The sequence below is a fragment of the Leptodactylus fuscus genome, chromosome 3 (genome assembly GCF_031893055.1).
Source record: "Leptodactylus fuscus isolate aLepFus1 chromosome 3, aLepFus1.hap2, whole genome shotgun sequence".
In the NCBI taxonomy this organism is placed as follows: domain Eukaryota; kingdom Metazoa; phylum Chordata; class Amphibia; order Anura; family Leptodactylidae; genus Leptodactylus; species Leptodactylus fuscus.
Window position 1 is genome coordinate 114,631,332 of NC_134267.1, and position 26,576 is coordinate 114,657,907.

The following is a 26,576-nucleotide window of genomic DNA, read 5'->3' on the forward strand; positions in this document are numbered from 1 at the left end:
TATATGGGGTTTGTGGGTGTTTGCGGGTAACCACTGTTTTAACAGATGGGCTCACCCAGAGGACCCGAACGACCGAGAGCCCAGCACAAGTGTGAACCTAGCCTAAGCAGTATAACCTGTAGTCGGGCTCCACAGAGATCCTATTGACTTCAAAATCTGTATATTATGAGCTATCATGGCAAATAATATCTCTTACACTCATAGGTTTGGCATACAGTGTTTTTGCAGGAATCCTTTGTATTAAAAATGTATAGATAAGGATGTTGTTTTGGCATTTGTTGGAGATAGAGCCTATGTAAGCATATTCTAAACCTAAGCAAAATATGAGCATAGGCTTTGTCTATGCATCTAGTGCAGATATACCATTCAGGAGTCTGAGAAGGCTTTGTATATACCTGATGTCACAGCAAATCAGAAACCAACCATAACTGCAATGGATAGATAAACAGAAGTCTAACAAGTTAGTGCAGAGGACAACTGAAGGGCTTAGATTTCTGACGATGTTTCCAACTCTATTATTAAATGACCATTGTATGCTTTGTCACAATATTCCTCTATATGCTATATCTACTGTATATAACATTGCATACACAGCCCAGACTCCACCAGAGTCATGCATTTCCCAGAAGCATCATCAGTGAGGATGGAGCATGACATCAGCACCACACAAAGAGGAAGCTAAGAGCAGGCATCAGAGAGGAGGAGGCACGTCCAAGCCTACATGCTGCTGCTGCCTCCTCCCTGCCCATCATCATCATCATCATCATCATCATCATCAGTACATACTGCCTGCCCTGCTCCTTCCCTGTCTATGTAGCCTTCTCTGGTGGCCAGCCTTTGATGCATCTGTCGGGGTGCAGGGGCAGAGGACAGGCCACACAGCATGCACTGGGGTGTTGGTCTAGTCTCCTCCAGGTCTTGCGTGGTTGATCTGAGCCGGAACCAGAGCTTCTCCCTGTGCTGGTGTATAGGCTCAGAGGACAACTACTCCTTTTATGGGGACATCGTCGCTTTCCCATTGCAGGATTACAGTGGCGTTATGTCAGGGCTGGGATCTGACTCCTGGTGGAAGAAAACCCTCTACCTAACTGGAGGAGCCCTGCTGGCTGCTGCTGCTTACCTCCTTCATGAACTGCTGGCAATCAGGTAAAGCTGCTGGGGTAACCTGGGCATTGCATGACCACTATTATGGGGAGATTGGCATGGAGGTGAGGACCTGAGGATGCCCTGGCCCACCAATACTGCTCATCTAGGCTGTGGTTCCTGTCATTCACTCTTTAGTCATTGCATATTGTCCATCCTGCTACATTGTATATCCCTGTGTCTGCTAGAAGCAGCTGCATCCTGGAACATCTCCTGGTGGCTTCTACAATGAAGCACTTTCACTTCATTGGGTTAATCTTTCAGACAATATGCTCTGAACAGCATAAGGTTAAGCTGGATAAGTAAAGACATGTTGAACAGGTCTAAAATACTGGATATTTGTATATTGCAAGCATTCTGATCTTGTAGAAATGAAGCCTGACATTTTTCCTATACAGTTTAGTTTAATGACTCAGATTGTCTTTCTACAACCATGAAATTGTCCTGCTGCTCCTCCAGGCTTCACCTTGTGCGGTAAACAACCTTAGGTGGGGACTCCAGTCATTGTGGTTGGAGTTGAAGGAGCAGCAGTGTTTTCCTTGCTTATACTGTATTAGTAAACATGTTTACATAACACTAATTGTAAACTAATATTTCAGTTGTAATCTTACATATAATGGAATTGTATATTGGTGCAGTATAAACAATATTTGCACTTCTCTCTATCTGATTTTATTAAACTTTGACATGTTTGGGAGGAGAGTAATACAGGGTGAATTTCCATCAAACAAGTGGCTTTTCTTTTGATTCTTTTATGTTATCAGCAGTAAAAATGCTACAATTGGTTGCTAAAGCCCAACTACTGTATATTAGAGAATTGCACAATGATGATGATTTCTAGTGGGGGATTTCTGTGTATTTATGATATCATCCTCATACGTTTTGAGAGTCTGTGGTCAGTCCTCAGAAACTGGGTGGTCAAACAAAAACACAGAAGTTTGATAAACTCCAAAATTATGCAAGAATGGGTTACCATAACGGTATGTTCACAGGCTGGAAAAATCTTCTTTAGGAATTCGAAAACTCCATGTGATGCATTTCCACCATGGTTTTTCCCACAGCACTTTATGGCTATGGATCGCTATGTGGGGCCTTATAGCCTTAGGAAGTATTCGGAACACTTAGCCAGGGTTTTTCTACTGACTATCAAATTAAAGTAAAGCATAATTTAGATTATATGAAATAACAAAAAGAAATTGAGTATTGTGCGCTTTTATAGTGAAATCCATAAGCACTGGCAGACAATGACTAAAAGGTCCTTTTACAATATCCAAATTAAGGGAAAAAAAAAAAAAAGGGAAAGGAAAAAATACTCAGCCCGTCCTGAAGATATTTCATAAACAAGACTTCAATCCCGATATAATCCAGCACGGACCCCTCGTTTCCACGGCCAGAAACAACAATGCAAAATCCAAGAGATTTATTTATCTGGATTCCAAACCTTTTCTCTTGGCTTTTACAATATCTCCTGCCCAGAAAGTGCACTAATATTCTTCCCCATGTAGAATTTATCACTCATCCAGTGGATAGTTGATAAATACTTTTGCTGAACATCACAGGGAGTGCTGTCGACATGTTCTGGTGCTTTTTTGACTTGGGCCTTTCTAATCAATTGGTTATAATCAGTGGCGTAACTACCACAGAGGCAGTGGAGGCAGCTGCTACAGGGCCCGGGCCATTAGGGGGCCCGGTGACAGCCGCTACAGCTGCGTTTTTGTTTCTTTTTAATAGGCCGTTACGGGCCCTATTCTCTTGCCGATCCTGGCTGGGCCAGGATCGGTAAGTGACACTGTGGGCCCCACAGATACTATCATTATACTCGGGGGTCTTTGCAGACCCCCAAGTATAATGATCGGCGGAGCGGGAGAGGTAAGGGAACATAAAAAACACTGTTACTTACAGTCCTATGAAAAAGTTTGGGCACCCCTATTAATCTTAATCATTTTTAGTTCTAAATATTTTGGTATTTGCAACAGCCATTTCAGTTTGATATATCTAATAACTGATGGACACAGTAATATTTCAGGATTGAAATGAGGTTTATTGTACTAACAGAAAATGTGCAATATGCATTAAACCAAAATTTGACCGGTGCAAAAGTATGGGCACCTCAACAGAAAAGTGACATTAATATTTAGTAGATCCTCCTTTTGCAAAGATAACAGCCTCTAGTCGCTTCCTGTAGCTTTTAATCAGTTCCTGGATCCTGGATGAAGGAATTTTGGACAAACAATTCAAGTTCAGTTAAGTTAGATGGTCGCCGAGCATGGACAGCCCGCTTCAAATCATCCCACAGATGTTCAATGATATTCAGGTCTGGGGACTGGGATGGCCATTCCAGAACATTGTAATTGTTCCTCTGCATGAATGCCTGAGGATTTGGAGCGGTGTTTTGGATCATTGTCTTGCTGAAATATCCATCCCCGGCGTAACTTCAACTTCGTCACTGATTCTTGAACATTATTCTCAAGAATCTGCTGATACTGAGTGGAATCCATGCGACTCTCAACTTTAACAAGATTCCCGGTGCCGGCATTGGCCACACAGCCCCAAAGCATGATGGAACCTCCACCAAATTTTACAGTGGGTAGCATGTGTTTTTCTTGGAATGCTGTTTCTTTTTGGACGCCATGCATAACGCCTTTTTTTATAACCAAACAACTCAATTTTTGTTTCCAAAATGAAGCTGGCTTGTCCAAATGTGCTTTTTCATACCTCAGGCAACTCTATTTGTGGCATACGTGCAGAAACGGCTTCTTTCTCATCACTCTCCCATACAGCTTCTATTTGTGCAAAGTGCGCTGTATTGTTGACCGATGCACAGTGACACCATCTGCAGCAAGATGATGCTGCAGCTCTTTGGAGGTGGTCTGTGGATTGTCCTTGACTGTTCTCACCATTCTTCTTCTCTGCCTTTCTGATATTTTTCTTGGCCTGCCACTTCTGGGCTTAACAAGAACTGTCCCTGTGGTCTTCCATTTCCTTACTATGTTCCTCACAGTGGAAACTGACAGGTTAAATCTCTGAGACAACGTTTTGTATCCTTCCCCTGAACAACTATGTTGAACAATCTTTGTTTTCAGATCATTTGAGAGCGGGCTGTCCATGTTCGGCGACCATCTAACTTAACTGAACTTGAATTGTTTTGTAGAAAGAAATGGTCCAAAATACCTTCATCCAGGATCCAGGAACTGATTAAAAGCTACAGGAAGCGACTAGAGGCTGTTATCTTTGCAAAAGGAGGATGTACTAAATATTAATGTCACTTTTCTGTTGAGGTGCCCATATTTTTGCACCGGTCAAATTTTGGTTTAATGCATATTGCGCATTTTCTGTTAGTACAATAAACCTCATTTCAATCCTGAAATATTACTGTGTCCATCAGTTATTAGATATATCAAACTGAAATGGCTGCTGCAAACACCAAAATATTTAGAACTAAAAATGATTAAGATTAATAGGGGTGCCCAAACTTTTTCATAGGACTGTACCTCTCCATGATCCTGCCAGGCCTCCTTCCTACTTGTCTGACGTCACATGAACCCGGCCTGCTTCCCAGATCATGTGACGTCCGACGTCATAAAAGAAGGACGACAGCGGAGAAGACAGCGTAGGAGCCAGAGGACAGGTAAGAAACAGTAATTTTTTATGTTTTTATTCCCCGGGTCTCCAATTATTATACTCTGGGGTCTGAAAAGAGGAGGGGGTCGGTCGAGGTCTTCGGCGTCGGTGTCGGTTGGGGGGGGCATGTTAAAAGTTCGCCACGGGGCCCCGCCATTCCTAGTTACGCCACTGGTTATGATATTTGGTTCTCACAAGTATAGAAGTAGTATCACAAAAAGCTATACAAATGAAACTGTCCTGTACACATGATACCCTCACCAGTGACAAACAAATACCACAGTTCAGCACACATAATGCCCGTAACAATATAAAATACCACATTTCAGCTTAAAATGCCTCCACAGTAGTGCCAAACACCAACGTCCAGCAGAAAATACCATCCAAACACAGTACAACATCCCTGGCATTGTCCTTAACCTTCCCTTCTATAGGCAGGTACAGACTTTCCACCAGTAGCCCATTGGCAGCAGTATTTTCCACAAATTCTCCAAACTTGCAGCAAATCATTCACCAATTCTACACCTACCACAGTGTCAGGAGCATTCCCTACAACGAGAGAGAAGAGATAAGAGACCTCCATTATTAGTTTATGATACCTCTTCTTTCAGATTAGAGCAGTCTATGGCTGAAGAGCTCCTGAATGAAGAGCAACCTGAGGACTCTTGGTGACAATGCAAGGCTGGCATTATCCATGTAGTTTCTGATTTAGAGTCAGTGCTTAGTGCCAATGCTGACACTGGCAATGACCAGCATCTCGCCGGCCTCCTCTTGTGTTACACAAGTTTTAATGTATTTGTTGTCAGTCTACATTTAGTCTATATTGCTCTGCAGCCAATACACGACTAATGGGTTTTCTTTGTTATGCATATTTGTGTTTAATTTATGTGTGTATATATTTATAGGAAGGAGCAGGAAGTTGATTCCAAAGATGCCATTATATTACACCAGTTTTCAAGGCCAAACAACGGTGTACCTAGTTTATCTCCATTTTGTCTGAAGATGGAAACTTACCTTAGAATGGCTGACTTACCATATCAGGTAAACTAAAATATTATGTTCAGTATAGATAATTCATATTTTGGTCTTCTTTCTCTTGGAAATTGTCAGCATTACTTCTTCACTATCTAGAAAAAGCTAATAATCAGGGTTCTGTGTTTTGCTCTGTAAATGTATGCTGGACCACTGCCACCTTCATATGAATAATAGTATTTTCTACTTTCTATTGCTATATGTGAAAGTAACTATGCTTATGAGTTCTTAAACGGTTTGTCCAAGCCTGAATAATGATGTTCTGTTTTTGGGATAGGTCATCAATATTAGATTATTGCGGTCTACCACCTGGCACCCCTGACCCATCATCTGTTTGTTGCACAGTATACAGAGCTGGTACAGATGGCTCGGTATTATTGCAATCACACGAATAGGAGCTGAGCTGCAATTGCAGCACTAAATAGTATACAGAGCCATCTGCTGCTATCTTCAGCCTAAGGATAGACCATTAGCATTAAAGATGAACAAAAAAATATGGTAAGTGAGGACTTTTTACTGTGTGGGAGGGTTTCTTAGACACAACTGAACTAAACAACTGATGACCCCTTTGCGAGGATATTCCCACAATCTTAAAGAGGTTGGTTGTCTGGGGAATAATAACACTTACCTCGTCCAGGGGATCGCTGATGATGGATGATAGACAACGTCACGACCCTTGGGTCATGTGATCTGATGCAGTGTTCAGCCAATCCGGGTGCTCCTTCCATTCTCCTTTACTCATCTAACAGGTAATTAGTTACTTGTGGTATGAGGGTTGGCTGACTATATAAAACCATCCCCCAAAGCGCAGGTAATTAATTACCTGTGAGATCAGGGAAGTAGGGGGCTGAACAGTGCTTTGAGTCACTTGGCCTTGGGATTGTAACATCACTGGAACTCCTGGGTCCATCATCAGCGAATAACCTAAGTAGTAACAGTGAATGGGGAGCAGTCGGGCTAGTCACACTATCCCCTGCTAGTTAATCGTTCCGGGCATAATTGACATTTCCCGCACAGTTCCCACATTCCCTGACGTCACCAAGGAGAGGTCTACAAAATGTGATTAGCCGGGGATAGTGTGACTAGGTTGAAGCTGCTCCGAGCTCATCGTAACTACTCAAACATTTAGAAAAACACTTTGCTGCAGAAAGATTACAGAGGGCACTGATGAAAATGGAATTACTTGACCCTGCACATTATGGGACCAGTTTATGGAAGAAAACCACCTAGACAGATCCATTCAGATGAATGTGGATCTTTAAGCTGGGTGACCCAAAACTGCCTCAAGTAGTCTACATCCTTGGTGATCTAGGGGTAGAAAAAGACCTACTATTTCATAACTGATACCCTAGTGTTATCTTGCTTGTAATAGGAAGCTTAATACTGATGTTTCAGGATTAAATGAGGGAGTGGATAGCAATGGCACTGCAACAGTGACTGAATGACTGCACAGTTCTCACTGTGATTATTATTATTATTATTATTATTATTATTATTATTATTATTATTTTATATAGCACTATTAATTCCATGGTGCTTTACATTTGGGGGTTTACATACAGTACACAAAATATAATAACAGATATAATACTAACAATGATCAACTGGCACAGTGGGATAGAGCGCCCTGCCCACAAGGGCTTACAGTCTATGAGGGAAGAGGGATAGAGACAGAAAGAGAGGGGAGAGACTGTTCAGATGGTGGTGTGGTGACAGTAGTGTTACTGGAGGTTGTAGGCCTTCCTGAATAGGTGAGTCTTCAGGGCCTTCTTGAAGCTTGTGATTGAGTAGAGCATATGCTCAAGAATGTTTTCCATAGTGCTATTGCTGTTACCTTTCTACCTCTCTCACCTCCTTGTGGATTGCCCATTGTGTCCTGGGAGTTATATTAACTGTAGTGTTGCTCATGAAGCCCTGTATGACATTTATGGCTGTAGAACACTTGATAGACCTGTAACAGTTGTGGAGATTAATGATTGGAATTCTGCTGATATATCTCTAGTAGTAGGATTTTACCTTGAAGATTATACTGTCTGTGAGGTCATCAAGGGTAAAAAGGGTGCCAAACAGTTGTCTACTATCGTCAGATAATGTGGGGAACTTTATATCATGTAAATTAGCCTAAAGCATAGCCTGATCATAGGTGACCTGAGTATTGTGGCTAGGACACTTTGATGAGTGTTGGGCATAATGTTTTTGGCAGATCTGTGATGATGAACTACTATTTAGTGTATATTGCGGACCGGCAGGAAGGGACCAAGCACCAAGGAAAGGGACAACCCCTTTAAAACATTAGCAGCCAATACTCTGATCTGTAAAATAATAGTAGTTATAATCACAATAACCAGAAAAAGTTCTTACAGCAACAAGAAAATCACAAGCACATCAATTTTTCCTTGCAAACTGAAAAAAAAAGTCCTTTATTTTTACTACTTGTTAAGACATTTATGCATGGTTGTCAACCCTGGTATGGATAGGAACCACTGCTGTCCAGGGAAGAACTAAGAGAGTTTCAGTGCACTTTGACTCTATTGTGAGAAAAACACATTATCGTTGGTGGATTGTTATTATTATTGTTTGTTTATATAGCATCATTAATTCCATGGTGCTTTACATTTGAGGGTTTACATAGAGTACACAAAATATACTAATTGATATAATACTAACAATGACCAACTGGCGCAGTGAGATAGAGGGCCTTGCCTGCGAGGGTTAGAGGTTGGACACACACTGATCTTATGTTATCTCCTAACTACCGTATATACTTGAGTATAAGCCGAATTTTTCAGCACAGTTTTTATGCTGAAAAAGCCCCCCTCGGCTTATACTCGAGTCAAGCAAAAAAATGTGTGTCTATGACCAGCCGCAATAATAATGTATAGAATCTTCCATAAAATAGTGGGGAAAAAAAACTTTAAAAAAGTATAAAAAAAAATAAAGTAAATAAAAGTTCTAAATCCCTCCTTTCCCTAGAATACATATAAAAGTAGAAAATTACTGTGAAACACATACACATTAGGTATCCCTGTGTATGAAAGTGCCCGGTCTACTGAATATAGGGTATCTGCAGTGCTCCTGTTCCGTCGGGAAGGGGTTAATAGGAGCACTGCAGATACCCTATATTCAGTCAGGCTGAATTCCAAGTGGGGGGAAAAAAACACAGTCCTCAGGCTCAGGGAAGGGGCAGACAGATGACCAAAACACCCCCTCCCCTTCCCCAGTACCCAGAATCTACTGCACCCAAAAACTCCAGCCATTTTAATTTTTGAAATTTTCCAGTAGCTGCTGCATTTCCCCCCCTCGGCTTATACTTGAGTCAATATGTTTTCCCAGTTTTTTGTGGTAAAATTAGGGGCCTCGGCTTATATTCGAGTCGACTTATACTCGAGTATATACGGTACATGTCATAACATTATATATGAAAAATGAGAAAGAAAATGTTCATAGGCCCTGTAGGAATGGGAGCAGTACTCATGTTGAGGATCATTATCTTTTATCAGGAGTGGAGAGCATCTTCTACTATGGGTGACCTGTCCTGTCCAGCATTACATGTACAACCCATTAATTTCAATGGGCACAGGTTATCTTAATTGTACTCTCTGATGGCAGGAAATCTGAACACTTCAATGTAAATGCTCCTCACAGATTGCAGTTAGCTATTGGCAGCCCAGAAGGACACTTTATAATAGATCCAGCTTTTCACAAGCTGACACAGAATTGTCACAATCTTAATGTTTGTGTATGTTTGCGTGTATTTGATGACATGCACGCATATAAGGGAAAAGATGTATTATTGAGTTTGAAGATAGAAATAAAAATATGATTGTTTCCTCATATGATACATATTAATAAATCCTGTAAGGAATAAGGAAGACACCAAAGATAGTAGGGAGACACAAACATCTCTAAAATAAGACTGGCATCCTGCACTGCATTGTTTCTTCAGATCAGATAAATCTATGGAAACTGTACAAAAGGAGCAGCTAATGGACTTTCCAAATTATCTGTGGCCATGAATAATAGATGAAGTGGTGATACAGAGATTACTACAGTTATGAGAACAGATTCTATGGCATCTGTGTAAATCTCTATACAAATTTTACTGAATGCTCAGCTTTTCGTTCTTTACAGCAGCAATTCCTAAGGGCTCGTTCACACGGAGTAAACCCGCCGCGCATTGTGGCACGTTTCCGGCGCGTGTACGCCGCGTTTTTTTACGGTGCGCGATTACGGCGCGTAAACACGGCGTTAACGCGGCGTAATCGCGCACCGTAAAAAAACGCGGCGTACACGCACCGGAAACGCGCCACAATGCGCGGCGCATTTACTCCGTGTGAACGAGCCCTAACAAGGATTGCTGGGACACTTAAGTGGGGAGACAGTCGCATGTCTTGATTATCTGTGTCCTATGGATGTAGATAGAGTTGTACAATGGTGAAGCAGTAAATTTTTAAGTTCCTGCTCTGCCTGGTACTAGTGATGAATGTGGTTTGGCAATGCATTGAGCTAGAGACAAGTTTAGGAGAGCTACAGAGAGATCTGTGGGAATGGGCTTGGTAAGTATTACTTTTTTTGTTTGTTTATAGGGGCACATTTATAGGTGTGGGGCTACTGGGGAGCATTACAAAGTGTGGGTGGTATGCAATGTGGAACTTTGTACTGTGTGTGTGGGCCACTGGGGTGAACTATACTGTGTGGAGCAACACTAATCTAGAATTTGGCTTAAAGGCATGTCAACTGTAAAGCATTGGAGGTGTGATAAATGCACAAGGCATATACAGTCTACACCAGTAATACTGTACTAAAATAGTCAACATCTGCTGGTTGGAGAAGCAGGATCATGGATATTTAGATTCCAAGGATGTTAAAGGGAGCTTAAAGTGTTTATCCAAGACTAAAAGTCAATGACTTTCCTTAGGTCAGGAATTTTTGATTGGTGGGATCCAACATCTTGCCTTAGCATGAATCAGCTGTTCTCTGTAAAGTGTACACTGCTGGAAGCAAGTGGCTCTGCACACTGTGTAATGGCCTGGCTGTGCTACTGTAGGTCAGCTGTCATTTAATTAGTAGGTCATTAAACTATACACTGTGTAGAGCAAAGCTGATCAGTGTGGGGGCCTGATGTTGGACTCCCAAAGATCTCTAATTTTTACATTAATTTTGTATCCAACAAATTAATTTTGTAGCTCATTTTACATTACCCATCTGTTTTGTGGAGATAATTATTTGGTTTAAATGTTTTTATACTGGTGCCTTCAATTGTCTGTGTCCACACCTGAAATAATGCATTACATGCTTCACACTGAGATCAGTAAGCTGGCCATATAATTCACAGATGTTAAAAGATAAAAGGTAAGGTTTTGAATGTGAGACCCTAAGATTTCCTTAAAGAGGACCTTTCCCACCCCACCAAGTCCAGTTGATTAGAGATGGGCGAGTACTGTTCGGATCAGCCGATCCGAACAGCATGCTCGCATAGAAATGAATGGACGTAGCCGGCACACGGGGGGTTAAGCGGCCGGCCGCCGTCAAAGCGGAAGTACCAGGTGCATCCATTCATTTCTATGGAGCGTGCTGTTCGGATCGGCTGATCCGAACAGTACTCGCTCATCTCTACAGTTGATCACGTGATTTTTTTTTCTCTAGCTCTCACTGTTTCCAAGCAGTTAGTTTTGTTGCCTGATATGCTATTTAGACTACTGTGTGTTAGACAGAAGGGGTGTAAATCAGAGGTGGACAGTTTCATAAATCAGAATCATTCATCTTGACTTCCTGACAGTAGTGAACATAAATAGCATATCATCACATGATCAATTAAGCAGGTTGTGAATTCAGTGCAGAAAGCCACAAATTAGCAAGTCTTTACGTGAGGATTGTGACCAGACATTCCAACTGCCTTTTTCAGTCTAGAAACAGGTTAGACCAAATCTGTATAATGAACAAAGGGGGAAATGATACCATCAAGAAAACATGTATCCAATAATTCATGTTTTATAACCATCCATGCACCAAAAGATGGCCAAGGAACCGTAATCAGTTACTGACGTAAAAAATCTGGACATTAAGCATTAATAAGCACCACAAATTATGTAACTAGGGAATGGAATATAATTTCATCGTCATGTGTGATATGCCTGGAGATATGGCATATTCACCATATATGTAATACTTTCTAGAGTTAGCACATATCATCAGCTCAGTCACCTGTGGGAGGTTCCAGGGTTGAGAGTCTTTCAGAAAGGGTTATGTCAGGATCCTTAGGTGTCAGAAACTGGAGATACAGCGCAACTTGTCAATCTGTCCAGCTACTCTGTTGTTATTACATATTTTTATGTTAGATACTGTACTTTTGTGTATATTAAATCTAAAATTTAATAAGCTTGTCCTTGGCACTAAATGTCCCCACAATTCTGAAAAGAGTAAATATTGCTCAATCTTGTTACCTTTATTATTATTATTATTTATTTATTTATTTATCTATCTAGCACTATTAATTCCATGGTGCTTTACATTTGGAGTTTACATACAGTACACAAAATATACAAACAGATATGATACTAACAATGACCGATGGGCAGAGTGAGATAGAGGGCCCTGCATGCAAGGGCTTACAGTCTATTTTTGTTTGCTATTATGTGCCAGAGGGTGCAAGTATGAATGGAATTGATATATTGGTGTCTTTCCTACTGTGAAGTAGCGGGTGGTTGCATCTATTTGTGTGGATGTGTGTGGCTATCTGTGTCACTTCACTCCTTGGTAGGCTTTGGGATAGGTGAATGTGGAAATGGTTTCCCTATTTATAGTCACATCCAGGATCACACTCATATGGATTATGTTAAAAGTATGAATTGAAACTACCATAGGTTTTTTAAAACTCCTTTGTTTAAAGAGCATTTGTCACCAAAATGATCTTTCTCTTGGTCTTTGGATTGATAATTTTCTTCTGTATTTTACCTGACAGACTGCATGTGGGTGATAATATGCTTTTCTTCTTTTTCTATTCTGCTGTGCTACATTAGTGTTTCTAGCTTGCTATGTTGAAGAATTTAATACAGCATATCTGTTTATATTCTAGAACTACTTTGATGGAAAGCTATCACCTCAGGGGAAAATGCCTTGGATAGAATACAACCATACAAGAGTTTCTGGCACTGAGTTTATTATTGACTTTTTAGAGGAAAAACTTGGAGTCAATTTGAACAAAAACCTTAATCCACATGAAAGAGCTGTATCTAGAGCAGTGACTAAAATGGTTGAGGAGCATTTCTACTGGTAAGTCTTTCAGAGACACTCCACCACAAAGGTATAGCTACAAGATTTGCAAAATAGTAGTGGTTGTACGCAGGCCTTGGTGCCATAAAACATGCACCGTCTGCCAATAAGTATTTGGACACCCATGCAAATGAAGATATCTGCGGTCGTGATGTACATCACGCCTTGGTCCCAGTGCATGGTAAACTCAATGCCGATGCCTATTGCACTATTATAGATAACATTGTGCTTCCTACATTATGGCCCTTCTATGGGTCCGACCAATGTTACTTCCAGGATGACAACCCCAGCTGTTATGTAGCGAGGTCTACCATGGCTTGGTACAGTGACAATCAGGTTAACCGACTGGACTGACCTGCCCAGAGCCCAGACTTGAACCCTATCGAGTTGGATCGCCGAACTAAGAGGTGCAGCAGCCATCCAAAATTGGTGAAAAAACTTACCTGTCTTCTCCAAGCCGAATGGAATAAAATACCACTAGCCGTCATACAAGGACTTGTGGAACGCATGCCCCGGAGGGCTGAGGCTGTAATTGCTGCTCGTGGAGGTTCTACCAACTATTGAATATGAATAAATGTTGTTTTTCTATTCTACCACAGGTGTCCAAATACTTGGTAGACAGTAGAGATGAGCAAATATACTCAATCGAATACCTCCGTTGCATAGTTCCCGGTGCCAGGGAAGGTGGCAGGGGCAGTAAAAATTCAAAGCCCCAGAAGTGTTTTTGCAACGGGAACTACGCGAAGGAGGTATTCGATCGAGTATATTCGCTCATCTCTAGTAGACAGTGTATCTAAACTTTTAGACGACTTTGGATTTTCTACTAGCATTTAGGTCATTAATACATTTCATAGTATACCTTATTAGCAAATTTTGTAATTCTGTGAAATCCTGCATTTCTTTATTCTTTCCCTTGCTTTTCTATTGAGAGCTATACACTACAAACACCATCCCATTCACTTTGCAGGTACCGTAAACGCAGCGTTTTTTGCCACAACGTTTCCACATTGGCAAAAATGCTGCATTTTCACAACATGTTGTTTCAGCCTCAATACAAATGTTGCCAGAAAATCAAAAGTTGCTTAAAAGTTTACTTATGCTTTGAGGATTCCAGTGCCCTGCTTCCTCATAGACATAAATGGCATCTAGTAGACGGTGGCTGTTACAGATTTTGCATTGGTCTTTTTGGTTTTCATTACAGGACATTAGCCTATTGCCAGTGGGTGGACAATCTACACGAGACTCAGAAAATGATCTCCATTCCTGGACCACTTAGTGATTTGTTGAAGTGGATTTTGTGCCACCTGACAAAAGGCATTGTGAAACGTGAAATGTATGGACAGGGTATTGGACGCTTCTCAGAAGAAGAGATTTATCGGTTAATGGAGAAAGACATGAGATCACTAGCTGGACTTCTAGGTAATATTTTCAAACTATTACTTGTATATTTTTATGTCTATCCAACTGTTTAAAGATTTCAGATGTAGAGATGAGCGAGTAGTATTCGATCGAGTAGGTATTCGATCGAATACTACGGTATTCATAATACTCATACTCGATCGAGTACCACTCGCTATTCGAATGGAAAAGTTCGATGCAGAACCAGCATTGATTGGCCAAATGCTATACAGTCGGCCAATCAACGCTGGTTCTTCTCCTACCTTTAGAAGTCTCTTCCGTGCAGCTTACCCGCGGCGTCTTCTGGCTCTAAATTCACTCTGCCTGGGCAGAGCTGACTGCGCATGTCCGCTTTTAGATCAATAGTAGTTTGACTGCCAGGACACCGGCAGATCAGCTGTTTGCCTGGGACGGTGCTAGTTGCAGTGTGCACTCGCCATTTCTTTTACTAGCAGTAGTTGTGAATAATGCATCTTGTTCCATAGACTTGATTGGGACAACGAATACAGACAACTCACTACTGCCACTATTGAAACAGCTGATCTATAGGGTTCTGGCAGTCAGTCCTCCAACTATCTAGATTGATGTACTAACCTGTGGATTGAACATCAGTTCTTTGCATCAAACATCTATGGTTATAACAAATGGATGTCCTTTTTCTCAGTAGGTGGATACATAATTTTTTATATCAAGAAGAAATATCATTCAGTAAATTTTACATATGTATATATAATAGAAGCCACATATGAAATGCCACCTTTACATATAAGTTAGTGGTAGATCACAAACAGGATGACTTTTAGGAAGGACACAGAGGGCATTCACCTAACTGCCTCCACTAGCTCCCAGTTCCATCAAGCACATCCCAAATACTGCCAACAGAATTTAAAGAGGACCTTTCACCACTTTTGGGCACATGCAGTGTTATATACTGCTGGAAAGCTGACAGTGCGCTGAATTCAGCGCACTGTCAGCTTTCCCGATCTGTGCCCGGTGTAAAGAGCTTACGGTGCCGGTACCGTAGTGCTCTATGGTCAGAAGGGCGTTTCTGACCATTAGCCAGGAACGTCCTTCTGCCTCGCGGCGCCTATCGTGCTGTACTGTGGAGCCGGGAGGAACGCCCCCCTCCCTCTGCTCACACAGCTTGTCTATAGACGAGTATTATCAGGAGAGGGAGGGGGCGTTCCTCCCCGCTCCACAGCACAGCGTGATTGGCGCCGCGAGGCAGAAGGATGTTCCTGGCTAACGGTCAGAAACGCCCTTCTGACCATAGAGCACTACGGTACCGGCACCGTAAGCTCTTTACACCGGGCACAGATCGGGAAAGCCGACAGTGTGCTGAATTCAGCGCACTGTCAGCTTTCCAGCAGTATATAACACTGCATGTGCCCAAAAGTGGTGAAAGGTCCTCTTTAACTGAGTGATAGTCACCATATATAACCCTACTACTATTTTTTTTTTAATGAGGGGTACTTTACCATGCTTATTTCGGCTCTAGCCACAAGGCCCTCTCCTAAAAGAGACAGATAGAAGCTAAAAGACAACACATTATACTAATACAAGACATTGTGAAATAAGTTGTAATGACAGAATGCATTTTTCTCTTACTTATGGGGGCATCTCTTCTCTATGTACCTAGATGTCTAAAATTCAACCACTAATTAATTTGATAATTATTGGGTAATCTGTTTGACAACTGTAAGGTTTTTTTTTTAGCTTTTTTAATTCTGTAAAATGATGGCTTTTAATAGAGTTTAACAGTAACAGTCACAGTTGTGCTGTGATATGGACATGTGGATAGAGTAGATATGAATGGCATACATGGAATTCATTTAGCTACTTAAAGGGGATGTCTAGGGTAAAATCATTATTCTAAACTAGGCTAAATACCCTCTCACCCCCTAAGTTCTAACTTACTCACTTTACAAAAAAATTTATATATACCCATATCGCTTGGGCGGTCATGTGGCCCCAGATACATTTTCAGATTTTCCAGTGAAGTTCCATTTCCCTGTTTACAGAAACGGACCATCACTCATACTAACCCTCCCCCACCCAGTCATATTTACCTGTCTTCCTGTCTGGATCTTCTGGGCATGGAACATCACTTCCTTTTGCGGGGCCGGCTCCTCCTCTTCTTGATGTCTGCTGGCCTTTCATGCCTACGCAATAGAACATTTTAAAATTTGCCTGGAAAACCCCTTTAAGCCTATCCGAATTACATCTCTTGTATATAATATTCCATAGTTATACCACTGTGTATGTTGTATTACACCTGGTCATTTACTGAGAGCTCAGCACTGTGTAATAATACATTTAATTCAATCTTTCATTAAGATGAGAGGATTTTAAGTGAACATTTAATCCACATATTCAGGCAACTCTGACAGTGTTTAGCTTGGAGTCTGCAGTTCAGGTTATTCTGGCCCTCTGCCCAGGAGCAAGCATGTCTGAAAGACATACTGTTAAATATTATGGATAGCATAAGGAATTATACCAGACTCATCATGTCTAAGACGTCTGTTTAAAAGGAGTCTGTCATCAGAACCCGGCATATTAATGCTGTTCACCAGAAAGGTAGGTAAGGGTCAGCTGAAACAAACAGTATTTTCCTCTTGTGAGTCGATGTCGTCATTGCCAAGATATCACAGTTTTTGACAATATGCAAATTAACTCTAACAAGCCATGAGGGTGTTGCCACTTGCATCTTTAGGCTCCGTTCCCACGGAGTAACGCGCCGCTCATTTAGACACGTAAATATGTGTCAGAGCGAGGCGCTTCAAAACAGATCCCCTTGATTTCAATGGGTGCCGGCTTACCCGCGCCACACATTGAAATCATTGGGAGGCTTTATAAGCCATTGATTTCAATGGGTAGTGCGACTTTTGAAGCGCCTCGCTCTGACACGTGTTTACGTGTCTAAATGAGTGGCGCGTTACTCCATGGGAACGGAGCCTTAGGATCCATTCACACGGAGTAAATGCGTGCTCATTTTGGCAAAATACACGTGTAAAAATAAGACTCCCATTGACTTCAATGACATTTTTTACACGTGTAAAAAAAACACGTCAAAATACACGTGTAAAATGTCAATGAAATCAATGGGAGTCTTATTTTTACACGTGTATTCTTTATACGTGTATTTTGCCAAGATGAGCGCGCGTTTACTCCATGTGAATAGACCCTTATATCTATGGCAACTATGTAATTTCTCCAAAGAGATAATTTGCTAATTGACAGAACTGGAGGAGTATCTCAACAACAGAGGCAATGATTTACATGGGGGAAACACTGTTTGTTTCAGGTGACCCTAACCTATCTATCTGTATGGCTGTGTTATAGTGACAGACTCCCTTTAAAGGAATTCTATCATTAGAATTCCCTTTTTTAACTAAGTACATGTAGGAATAGCCTTAAGAAAGGCTATTCTTCTCTTACCTTTATTATTCTGATTCGTGTCGCCATTCCTCCGAAATGTCTTCTTTCTTCCATATGTAAATGAGTTTTCAGAAAGCACTGGGGGCGTTCCCTGTGCTGTCTGAAAACTCTCCTCCAGACTACCTCTTCTCACGCATCACAGTTGCATCTTCATCCAAAAGCGCCAACTGCACATGTCCATCGGCCCTTTTCCTGTGGCCTGAACTGCGGCTCCTATTAACAGATGCTGGAGTTGGTTGAGGTGGTGAAAAGTCCTCCTTAAACACGATTGATATATAGTCATTAGACAGCATTTAGTGCTCTTGTAGTTGGACTTTCTGTTAATTACACTATTAATAACCCTTTCACATGTCAATTTCTGGATCTCATGTTCTATACAGAGGAGGATTATAATGAACAAAATATAGTTAAATGACAAATTCATTATAATTAAACAACACATGACTATATTGTTCATTTAAGCAATACCTTATTTTCTCTAGGTGATAAAAAGTACCTCATGGGACCAAAGTTTTCAACCTTAGATGCTACTGTTTTTGGACATCTGGCTCAGGCAATGTGGACATTACCAGGAACAAGACCAGAAAGACTCATTAAAGGTACATAGAAGCACATTACCAATATCCCAATTCAGTTGTTGAATTATGTAGACCAAGGCTTCTCCTTGGGCCTTACCTCTGTTGAGATATCAGGGCCTCAACAATTTAGGAATACTACCTCGGTGTGCCAAACAAATGCCATTGCACTATTCACGTAATGCCAATAGAAAATAGATGTAGGCGGCACTCAGGTCTGGGTGCTTAGAGTAGGCTCCCAATCCACTACCAGATAACTGAAAGGACTCAGCACTCCTTTTATTCTCAATATACAGTTACAATACTTTATTCATTTAGTGTAATCCACAACAAGGCCGCAAGTGACATTTCGGTTCATCTCAATCTTCATCAGACTTGGTGGGACACAGAAGGAATCCTAGTACGGGGGACACCAGGGGCCTCTAGGACTGAAGCAAAACAGCCCCTTGTAGTGGGATTCCTTCAGGTTACCACATCTGACTACATCTCTCCTCCAGTGCAATTTTCATGCCTTATAACTAACAGAATGTATTTGGCAAGTGAGTAACAGAGACTATATAGATCTGTGGTATCCAGGATTTCTAGTAGGTATGCTTGTCCAAAAGGTTATTGAAGGAGGTGCAAGCAAAATCTCCTTCCTCATAACACAATAGAGACCTACAATGTAAAATTTAATCTGAAGTATTCTAACGATATACAATTAAGGGAAATCTGAAAGTAGCCTTCCTATTTAACCTAATAAATTCTTGCTAGGTTAATCTGGTGGAAGGTCTAAAAAAAAAAACCCTGAAACGAATTTTTGGTTTGTACTTAGTTGAGGGAAAACATTCCTTCCTTTCTCCAAATATGATAATTTGATTACGGTAAATATCTGGCTTTTTGCTGTTCAAATCTGTGTGGCTGTCAACTGGTAGAGCTTGGTAGGTTTGTCACAAGTTGATAATGGAGGATTCGTTTCATGATATTGCTGGAGTGGTACCAATTACTATTGTAGGAAGACAAATACAAACGTCTAAGAATTTGTTCTTCATGTTACACTTACAAAGCCCAATTAGAATGGTGAGGAGCTTTGCTAGACTGTCAGCTTTTCCAGTATGTGCCCCAGTGCCAGAGATATCAATGCTGTTAGGGCTAGTTCACACGTGAACTGCCCTCGCGGGTTTTGACATTGAGAGAGACGCGGCCAAAACCCGCCTGCCGCGACCATCGCGGTCGCGGCTTTCCCCTCCGCTGTCGGCTCAAATGAATGAGCCGACATAGGAGGGTGCTGCCGGGGGCGGAAGCCGCGTGGCTGAGCCCGCGTGGCTGAGCCCGCGCGGCTTCCGCCTGAAGATAGGGCAGGTTGCTTCTTTTCTCCGCTAGCAGCAGCCCACCGCTAGCGGAGAAAAGAAGCCTGGCAGTCTGCATAGACCACCATTGTAAAGGGGCGGATTTTGAAGCGAAATCCGCTGTCAAAATCCGCCCCTTTGCCCACGTGTGAACTAGCCCTTACTCTCTGCACTGATATCCCTCCACTGTCAGAAGGGCTGGCCTTACAGCTCAGAGTCATCGCTGGGCTGTGAGCAATGCCCCCCTGACAATGCAAGGCTATGGAAGATGATGCTAAACTGTAAGGCCTGCCATTCATATCTCTGGCACCAGGATGTATGCCGTCAGAGCTGACAGTGTACAGAATTAAGCATGGTGTCAGCTTTCTAGCAGTATATAATACTGCCAATGTCAGAGACATGAAAGGTCCTCTTTAACCTCCAGCGAAAAGAGCCGTTAACTCTTTAATAGAGCCATTTTGGAGTTTATATAATGCAATGCCCAAGATATAACTGTTGTTATATGATCCTTGGTAAACCCTCATAAGGGTTAACATGGTGAACATGGGGTGTGGTTAATGGCTCTATTTAAACAAGTTTGTGTTTCTGACTTACTTAGCTATGAGTAAGGGACAACAAAAGGAGTTCCGAAACGTGTAAGCTTTGGACTATGCTCTTGTATCCTGGACGCACAATGTAAGAGTGTCTTTTTATTTTTTATATATGAAGTAAAAGTTATATTTTAATTTTTGGTTTGCTGGATATATTTTCACATTGTTGCACCTTAGTAACTCCACTGCAGTCTGGAGTAAGTGTCCGTGCAACCTTTCATTATTACTAGGTGGAGCTGTTTTTCCTATTTTGTTGTTTGGCTAAGTACATTGTCAATTACATTGTTGAATGTAGATGGGATTTATAGAATTGTGAGTAGTAGATACTCAATACATTTTTAAAGCTCTTATAGGAGCACCAGAACAATTTATTTCTGCAGAGTTCTTTAACCAGTTGAATTCTGTAGGCTTGCATCAGGTATAAAAATGACTTTTCCCTATTTGGATCAAGATATGTAGATTATGTTGTAGAGGAAGGTCACAGCACTACACTGATGCAAGCCTTGGTGGTGCCGTCATCTTCCTGTACAATACTTTGATTTGGGATTAGCAATCTATGTGGCCATGGGCACCCTGGCACTGATTCATTTTTACATCTATCTATCTATCTATCTATCTATCTATCTATCTATCTATCTATCTATCTATCTATCATGTATCTAACTTTTTAATACATATATATATTTGAATTTAAAAAATATACACATATTTGCAAACTTCATATAGAATGGATTGACTATGGTAACCCACATCTGATTTCTATTTTGTTGTGCTGCACTGACATCTAGTGTGCAATTTTAAAATAACCATACAGTTTGTGAAATGATCTAATGATCAAACAACTAATATAATATATATCCTCTTGAATACAAAATATTACTTTGTATTATGTTTCATTATAAGCGATCCTTGGCAGTTCATCTAGGTGAAGATAGTAAGAAAGGAGTCACTTGAATTGTAAATATAAAATCCTTTGTACTATTGAGAACCTCTTTTAGGCCCTGTTCACATAATGTACTTATGGCAAAATAATAATAATAATAATAATAATAATAATAATAATAATAAAAAAATGTTATTTATATAGTGCCAACATATTCCTCTTTATAAAATGTAGGTTTCAAGTATAGACAAAAAGATACATTACAGAGAAATAGTCAATTGACACAATGGGATTAAGGTCCCTGCTCACAAAAGCTTACAATCTATGACTTAAAGTAAAGTTAGCACTAGAAAACATTCTTTAGTAATGTTTCTCACCTCCTTTAGGCTGGGGCTACAGTGTTGGCCAAAAGTATTGACACCCCTGCAATTCTGTCAGATAATACTCGTTTTCTTCCAGAAAATGATTGCAAGCACAAACTCTTTGGCATTAATATCTACATTTATTTTGCTTGCAATGAAAAAACACAAAAGAGAATGAAAAAAAAGTCAAATCATTGATCATTTTACACAAAACTCCAAAAATGGGCCTGACAAAAGTATTGGCCCCCTCAGCCTAATACTTGGTAGCACAACCTTTAGATAAAATAACTGCAAACAACCGCTTCCGGTAACCATCAGTGAGTTTCTTACAATGCTCTGCTGGAATTTTAGACCATTCTTCTTTGGCAAACTGCTCCAGGTCCCTGAGATGTGAAGGGTGCCTTCTCCAAACTGCCATTTTGAGATCTCTCCACAGGTATTCTATGGGATTCAGGTCTGGACTCATTGCTGGCCACTTTAGAAGTCTCCAGTGCTTTCTCTCAAACCATTTTCTAATGCTTTTTGAAGTGTGTTTTGGGTCATTGTCCTGCTGGAAGACCCATGACCTCTGAGGGAGACCCAGCTTTCTCACACTGGGCCCTACATTATGCTGCAAAATTTGTTGGTAGTCTTCAGACTTCCTAATGCCATGCACACGGTCAAGCAGTCCAGTGCCAGAGGCAGCAAAGCAACCCCAAAACATCAGAGAACCTCCGCCATGTTTGACTGTAGGGACCGTGTTCTTTTCTTTGAAGGCCCCTTTTTTTTCCCTGTAAACTCTATGTTGATGCCTTTTCCCAAAAAGCTCTACTTTTGTCTCATCTGACCAGAGAACATTCTTCCAAAAGTTTTTGGTTTTCTCAGGTAAGTTTTGGCAAACTCCAGCCTGGCTTTTTTAGGTCTCTGGGTAAGAAGAGGGGTCTTCCTGGGTATCCTACCATACAGTCCCTTTTCATTCAGACGCCGACGGATAGTATGGGTTGACACTGTTGTACCCTCGGACTACAGGGCAGATTGAACTTGTTTGGATGTTAGTCGAGGTTCATCATTGTGTTCCGTCCACATCTAGGGAGGTTAGCCACAGTGCCCTGGGCTTTATACTTCTTGATGACACTGTGCATGGTGGATACAGGAACATTCAGGTCTTTGGTGATGGACTTGTAGCCTTGAGATTGCTCATGCTTCCTCACAATTTTGCTTCTCAAGTCCTCAGACAGTTCTTTGGTCTTCTTTCTTTTCTCTATGCTCAATGTGGTACACACAAGTACACAGAACAGAGGTTGAGTCAACGTTAATGCATTTCAACTGGCTGCAAGTGTGATTTAGTTATTGTCACTACCTGTTAGGTGCCTCAGGTAAGTAACAGGTGCTGTTAATTACACAAATTAGAGAAGCATGACATGATTTTTCAAACAGTGCCAATACTTTTGTCCACCTCCTTTTTTATGTTTGGTGTGGAATTATATCCAATTTGGCTTTTTGACAATTCTTTTTGTGGTTTTCCATTGAAGACAAATTTAATGAAGCTAATAATACCAATGAATTTGTGATTGCAATCATTTTCTGGAAGAAAATGAGTATTATCTAACAGAATTGCAGGGGTACCAATACTTTTGGCCAACACTATATATGGTAGTTTTGGCTGTTACACTCGTGTGAACAAAGATTTCCCTGTTGTCCTATGACACCTGAAGTAATGCAAGGGAATGGGGTGACATTAGATTCTCCTTTCTGTATGTACTTTTTCTTATATAATGGTGATGTTCATGTTAATAACATATTCCTGTATTGTCAGGGGAGACAAATATAGCCAATAGCTGGGCAATCAGTTTTATAGCCTAATACAGCATGCAGGAGATAACTAACAAAACCCAATTTTCCACCTAAGTACAGTATTCTCTATCTATCCCAATTGGAACTCTTTGTGGTCTGACTGTTATTCTTCCTGGAAATATATGAATACATTGCATGTGTTTATCTATTTGCATATTACACACTTTATTTTAATGTTATTGTGGAAAGAATTTTTTTTTTTTTTTTTTTTAGCAACCATCCATTGTCCTGTTTGGCTTTGGGATCCAATTTTGATTTTGAGATTTGGAGGGCATAAGACTGTTGCAGTTGAAACACTTTTTCCACAGTCTTATGGTATTATTCTCTCTTGCAGGGGAACTCATCAATCTTGCCATGTACTGTGAAAGAATAAGGAGGAAATTCTGGCCAGAGTGGCACGATGACAATGACAATTCATTATATGAAACCGATGACAGTGGTGAAGACAGCAAGACGCACACCCCCCTGCAAGACTTCAGCTTTTATTCAAGGACAGGGACTTTTGATGATGAGGGGACAGAAAACAGCATTTCTCAGACACCAGATACCGATTTTACAGGACATTCACTCTTTGACTCGGACATGGAAATGGATGAATTTACAGATCATGAGCAGTGCAAGTGAAGCACACTGTCTCTCTTTTCTGAGAGTTACTTGATAGAATCCGTCCTAATATTATAGTAACAGTACAGGTTTTGCACACATCATTGGTTTATAAAAGCCTTATATCTGTCACAACAATGCAACAAGACCATACAGTCAGCTTTGTTAAACATGCCCAGGTTGCTGAGATGTTTAGCATTTGAATATTACATTATTATGGTTGTTACTTGTCATAAAATGAAATTAATTTTCAATCTATGCCTTCAAACCTTGATCATAACTATTCTAATTGTCTGGCCACCATTGGTACAGACATTCGGGTGGTTAATGGTTAATCAAATAAGTAAACTTTTGTAGCGGAAGTGTCTATAGCACTGTAGCCAAAAATGTTAAGCAAGTCCAATGAATGTGAGTGGTGTCAGTATGGTGATCCATAGTACGTGTCTAGCTTGCACTTTTATTGCCATTGCTGGGAAGATAGGTTATAGTTGCAATAGGTACCGTGAATCTAAATGCTGGTTTTTGCACATGTAAAGTCTCAATCCATTATCATTTTTCTTTAAACAATCCTTTTTCATCTACATTCTTCAGGGTAGGGCTACTTAAAGGAAGTCTAACACATCTCCGAAGCGCAACCACTACGACAACCGCATTACAGAGCACATTACAGTGATAATACTTTAGTTATGTATGTTACTTTCGTAAATTTGGAGAAAGTCAACTATGAAATGAGGGGCAGGCCTTCTGCCCTGGCATCGCTGCTCTTGCTGCTCAAGTAGGATGAGTATTGTTATAGCAGTGGAAAGATACAGGGATGGTACAGGCAGGAGATGATAGGGATCGAGCCACAAGAAGGGGTCTCAGGGCTGATGACCCGCCCCCAGTGCACCTACTGCCTCATTTACATAAGATTTCAAAGTGATTATATCCATTTCTATAAAAATGACATACCTATGTAACATAAACTATGTTGTTTGTCACTGTAATGTGCTCTGTAACATGGTGGTGACAGTTGAATATGCTGGTGGGAGGTGATAGACTCCCTTTAAGTCCATATATGCCAGATGCAGACCTTGGAGAGCTTTAGTACCACGTAGGTCCATCTGCTACAATATAATTTACATCCCTGCATTCTGTGTATCTCCATCCCTATGCAATAAATAGCGCTTTTAAGTGGAAACAGAAGAATAGTCCTGCTGCTGTACAACTGCCTCTCAGAAGAAAAATACAATACTCAGCCCCAGGCACGCAGCTTTAACTTTGGTCTATGTGTTATACGCTTTTATGGATCTGTAATAACGGATGGCATACGGGCTTATTCATTTCTATGGACCCACGCACATGGCTGTAGTTTTAATGGATCTTTGTGGGGTCTATAGCATCAGGCTGCAAAATATGGAGCAGTTTCTGTTTCTGCTTTTGCAGCTTAGTCCAACTAACTATTCAACTGCTAGGGGCTTGGAAAACATGAAGTGCACACAAATGCCATCTGTTCCATTCTCCATGGACACCCATACAACTTTCGGCAAGTGTATGGAGCCTTCCAATTTTCTCCAATTCAAGATTTCATGATTTCTAATATATATATATATATATATATATATATATATATATATATATATATATATATCACATTTATGTCATGATGCTTTTACTATCAATATTAGGGTATAATCCCTGAAATATGTTTTACAGTGCAATTTATGAACATAGTGTAGGCCCCATAAAATTACATCACTACATCAGAAACAAATGAGGACTGAGGCCCAGTATTTCATTAAGGGGAGACTACCACAACCACAATTGCTCCTCAACTACTAATAAGCTGCTATAGGGGCTGTTATAATAAATACTTTTATTGTGACAAAGTGCCATCTTGCTGCTGAACGGATAAACTATCAGTTTGTATGAAAACAAGTTTTTTGGTGAACACCAGGCAATGCTGGATCTGCCAAAGAACCAAATTACACTTAGAATTACCTCGCAGCATAAAGATTGACAGTGCTCCCCCCAATATGTTGTGAACACAGATGAAAATCTGCGTTGTGGCAGGATCGGCAACACCTTGGTTGTCCAAACAACTAATTTGCATATGACAAAAAGTTGTTTTTCTTAGCAGCAAAATTGCACTGACACAGAAAAGTTATGCGTACTATGCCACTAAGAGGCCCTCACAATAGCATATAAGGGGTTTAGAAGTGATTTTAGTGGTGGTACAGCCTTGCCCTAGTTATCACCAAGTACAAAATACAAAATGCCATACCTCATGTAAGTGCTCCGTGTTTTAACCTTTAAAATCCATTAAATTGTTAGAAATATATGGCCCCTTAGATTAAATGGACACTAGTTCTTATTCTTATTGGGCGGGAACCTTTCGTTTTTCACATAGAAAATACGTGGCTATGGTCCACATGGTGAATAAGAACTAATATACATAGAACCTTCCAGGGGCCATATCTTTATATATATTCAAATGGAGCCCAGCCAGGATGAAATTA

General features: G+C 40.7%; 1 protein-coding gene across 1 annotated transcript; it reads left to right on the forward strand.

Moving 5' to 3' along the window:
* Nucleotides 1-685: 685 nt before the first annotated feature.
* Nucleotides 686-25,207, forward strand: FAXC (failed axon connections homolog, metaxin like GST domain containing). The gene is made up of 6 exons (XM_075268219.1): nt 686-1,146; nt 5,670-5,805; nt 12,872-13,068; nt 14,270-14,487; nt 18,387-18,503; nt 23,810-25,207. Exons 1-6 carry the CDS (start codon nt 884-886, stop codon nt 24,097-24,099), a joined length of 1,221 nt encoding a protein of 406 aa, XP_075124320.1. The 5' UTR covers nt 686-883; the 3' UTR covers nt 24,100-25,207.
* Nucleotides 25,208-26,576: the final 1,369 nt, after the last annotated feature.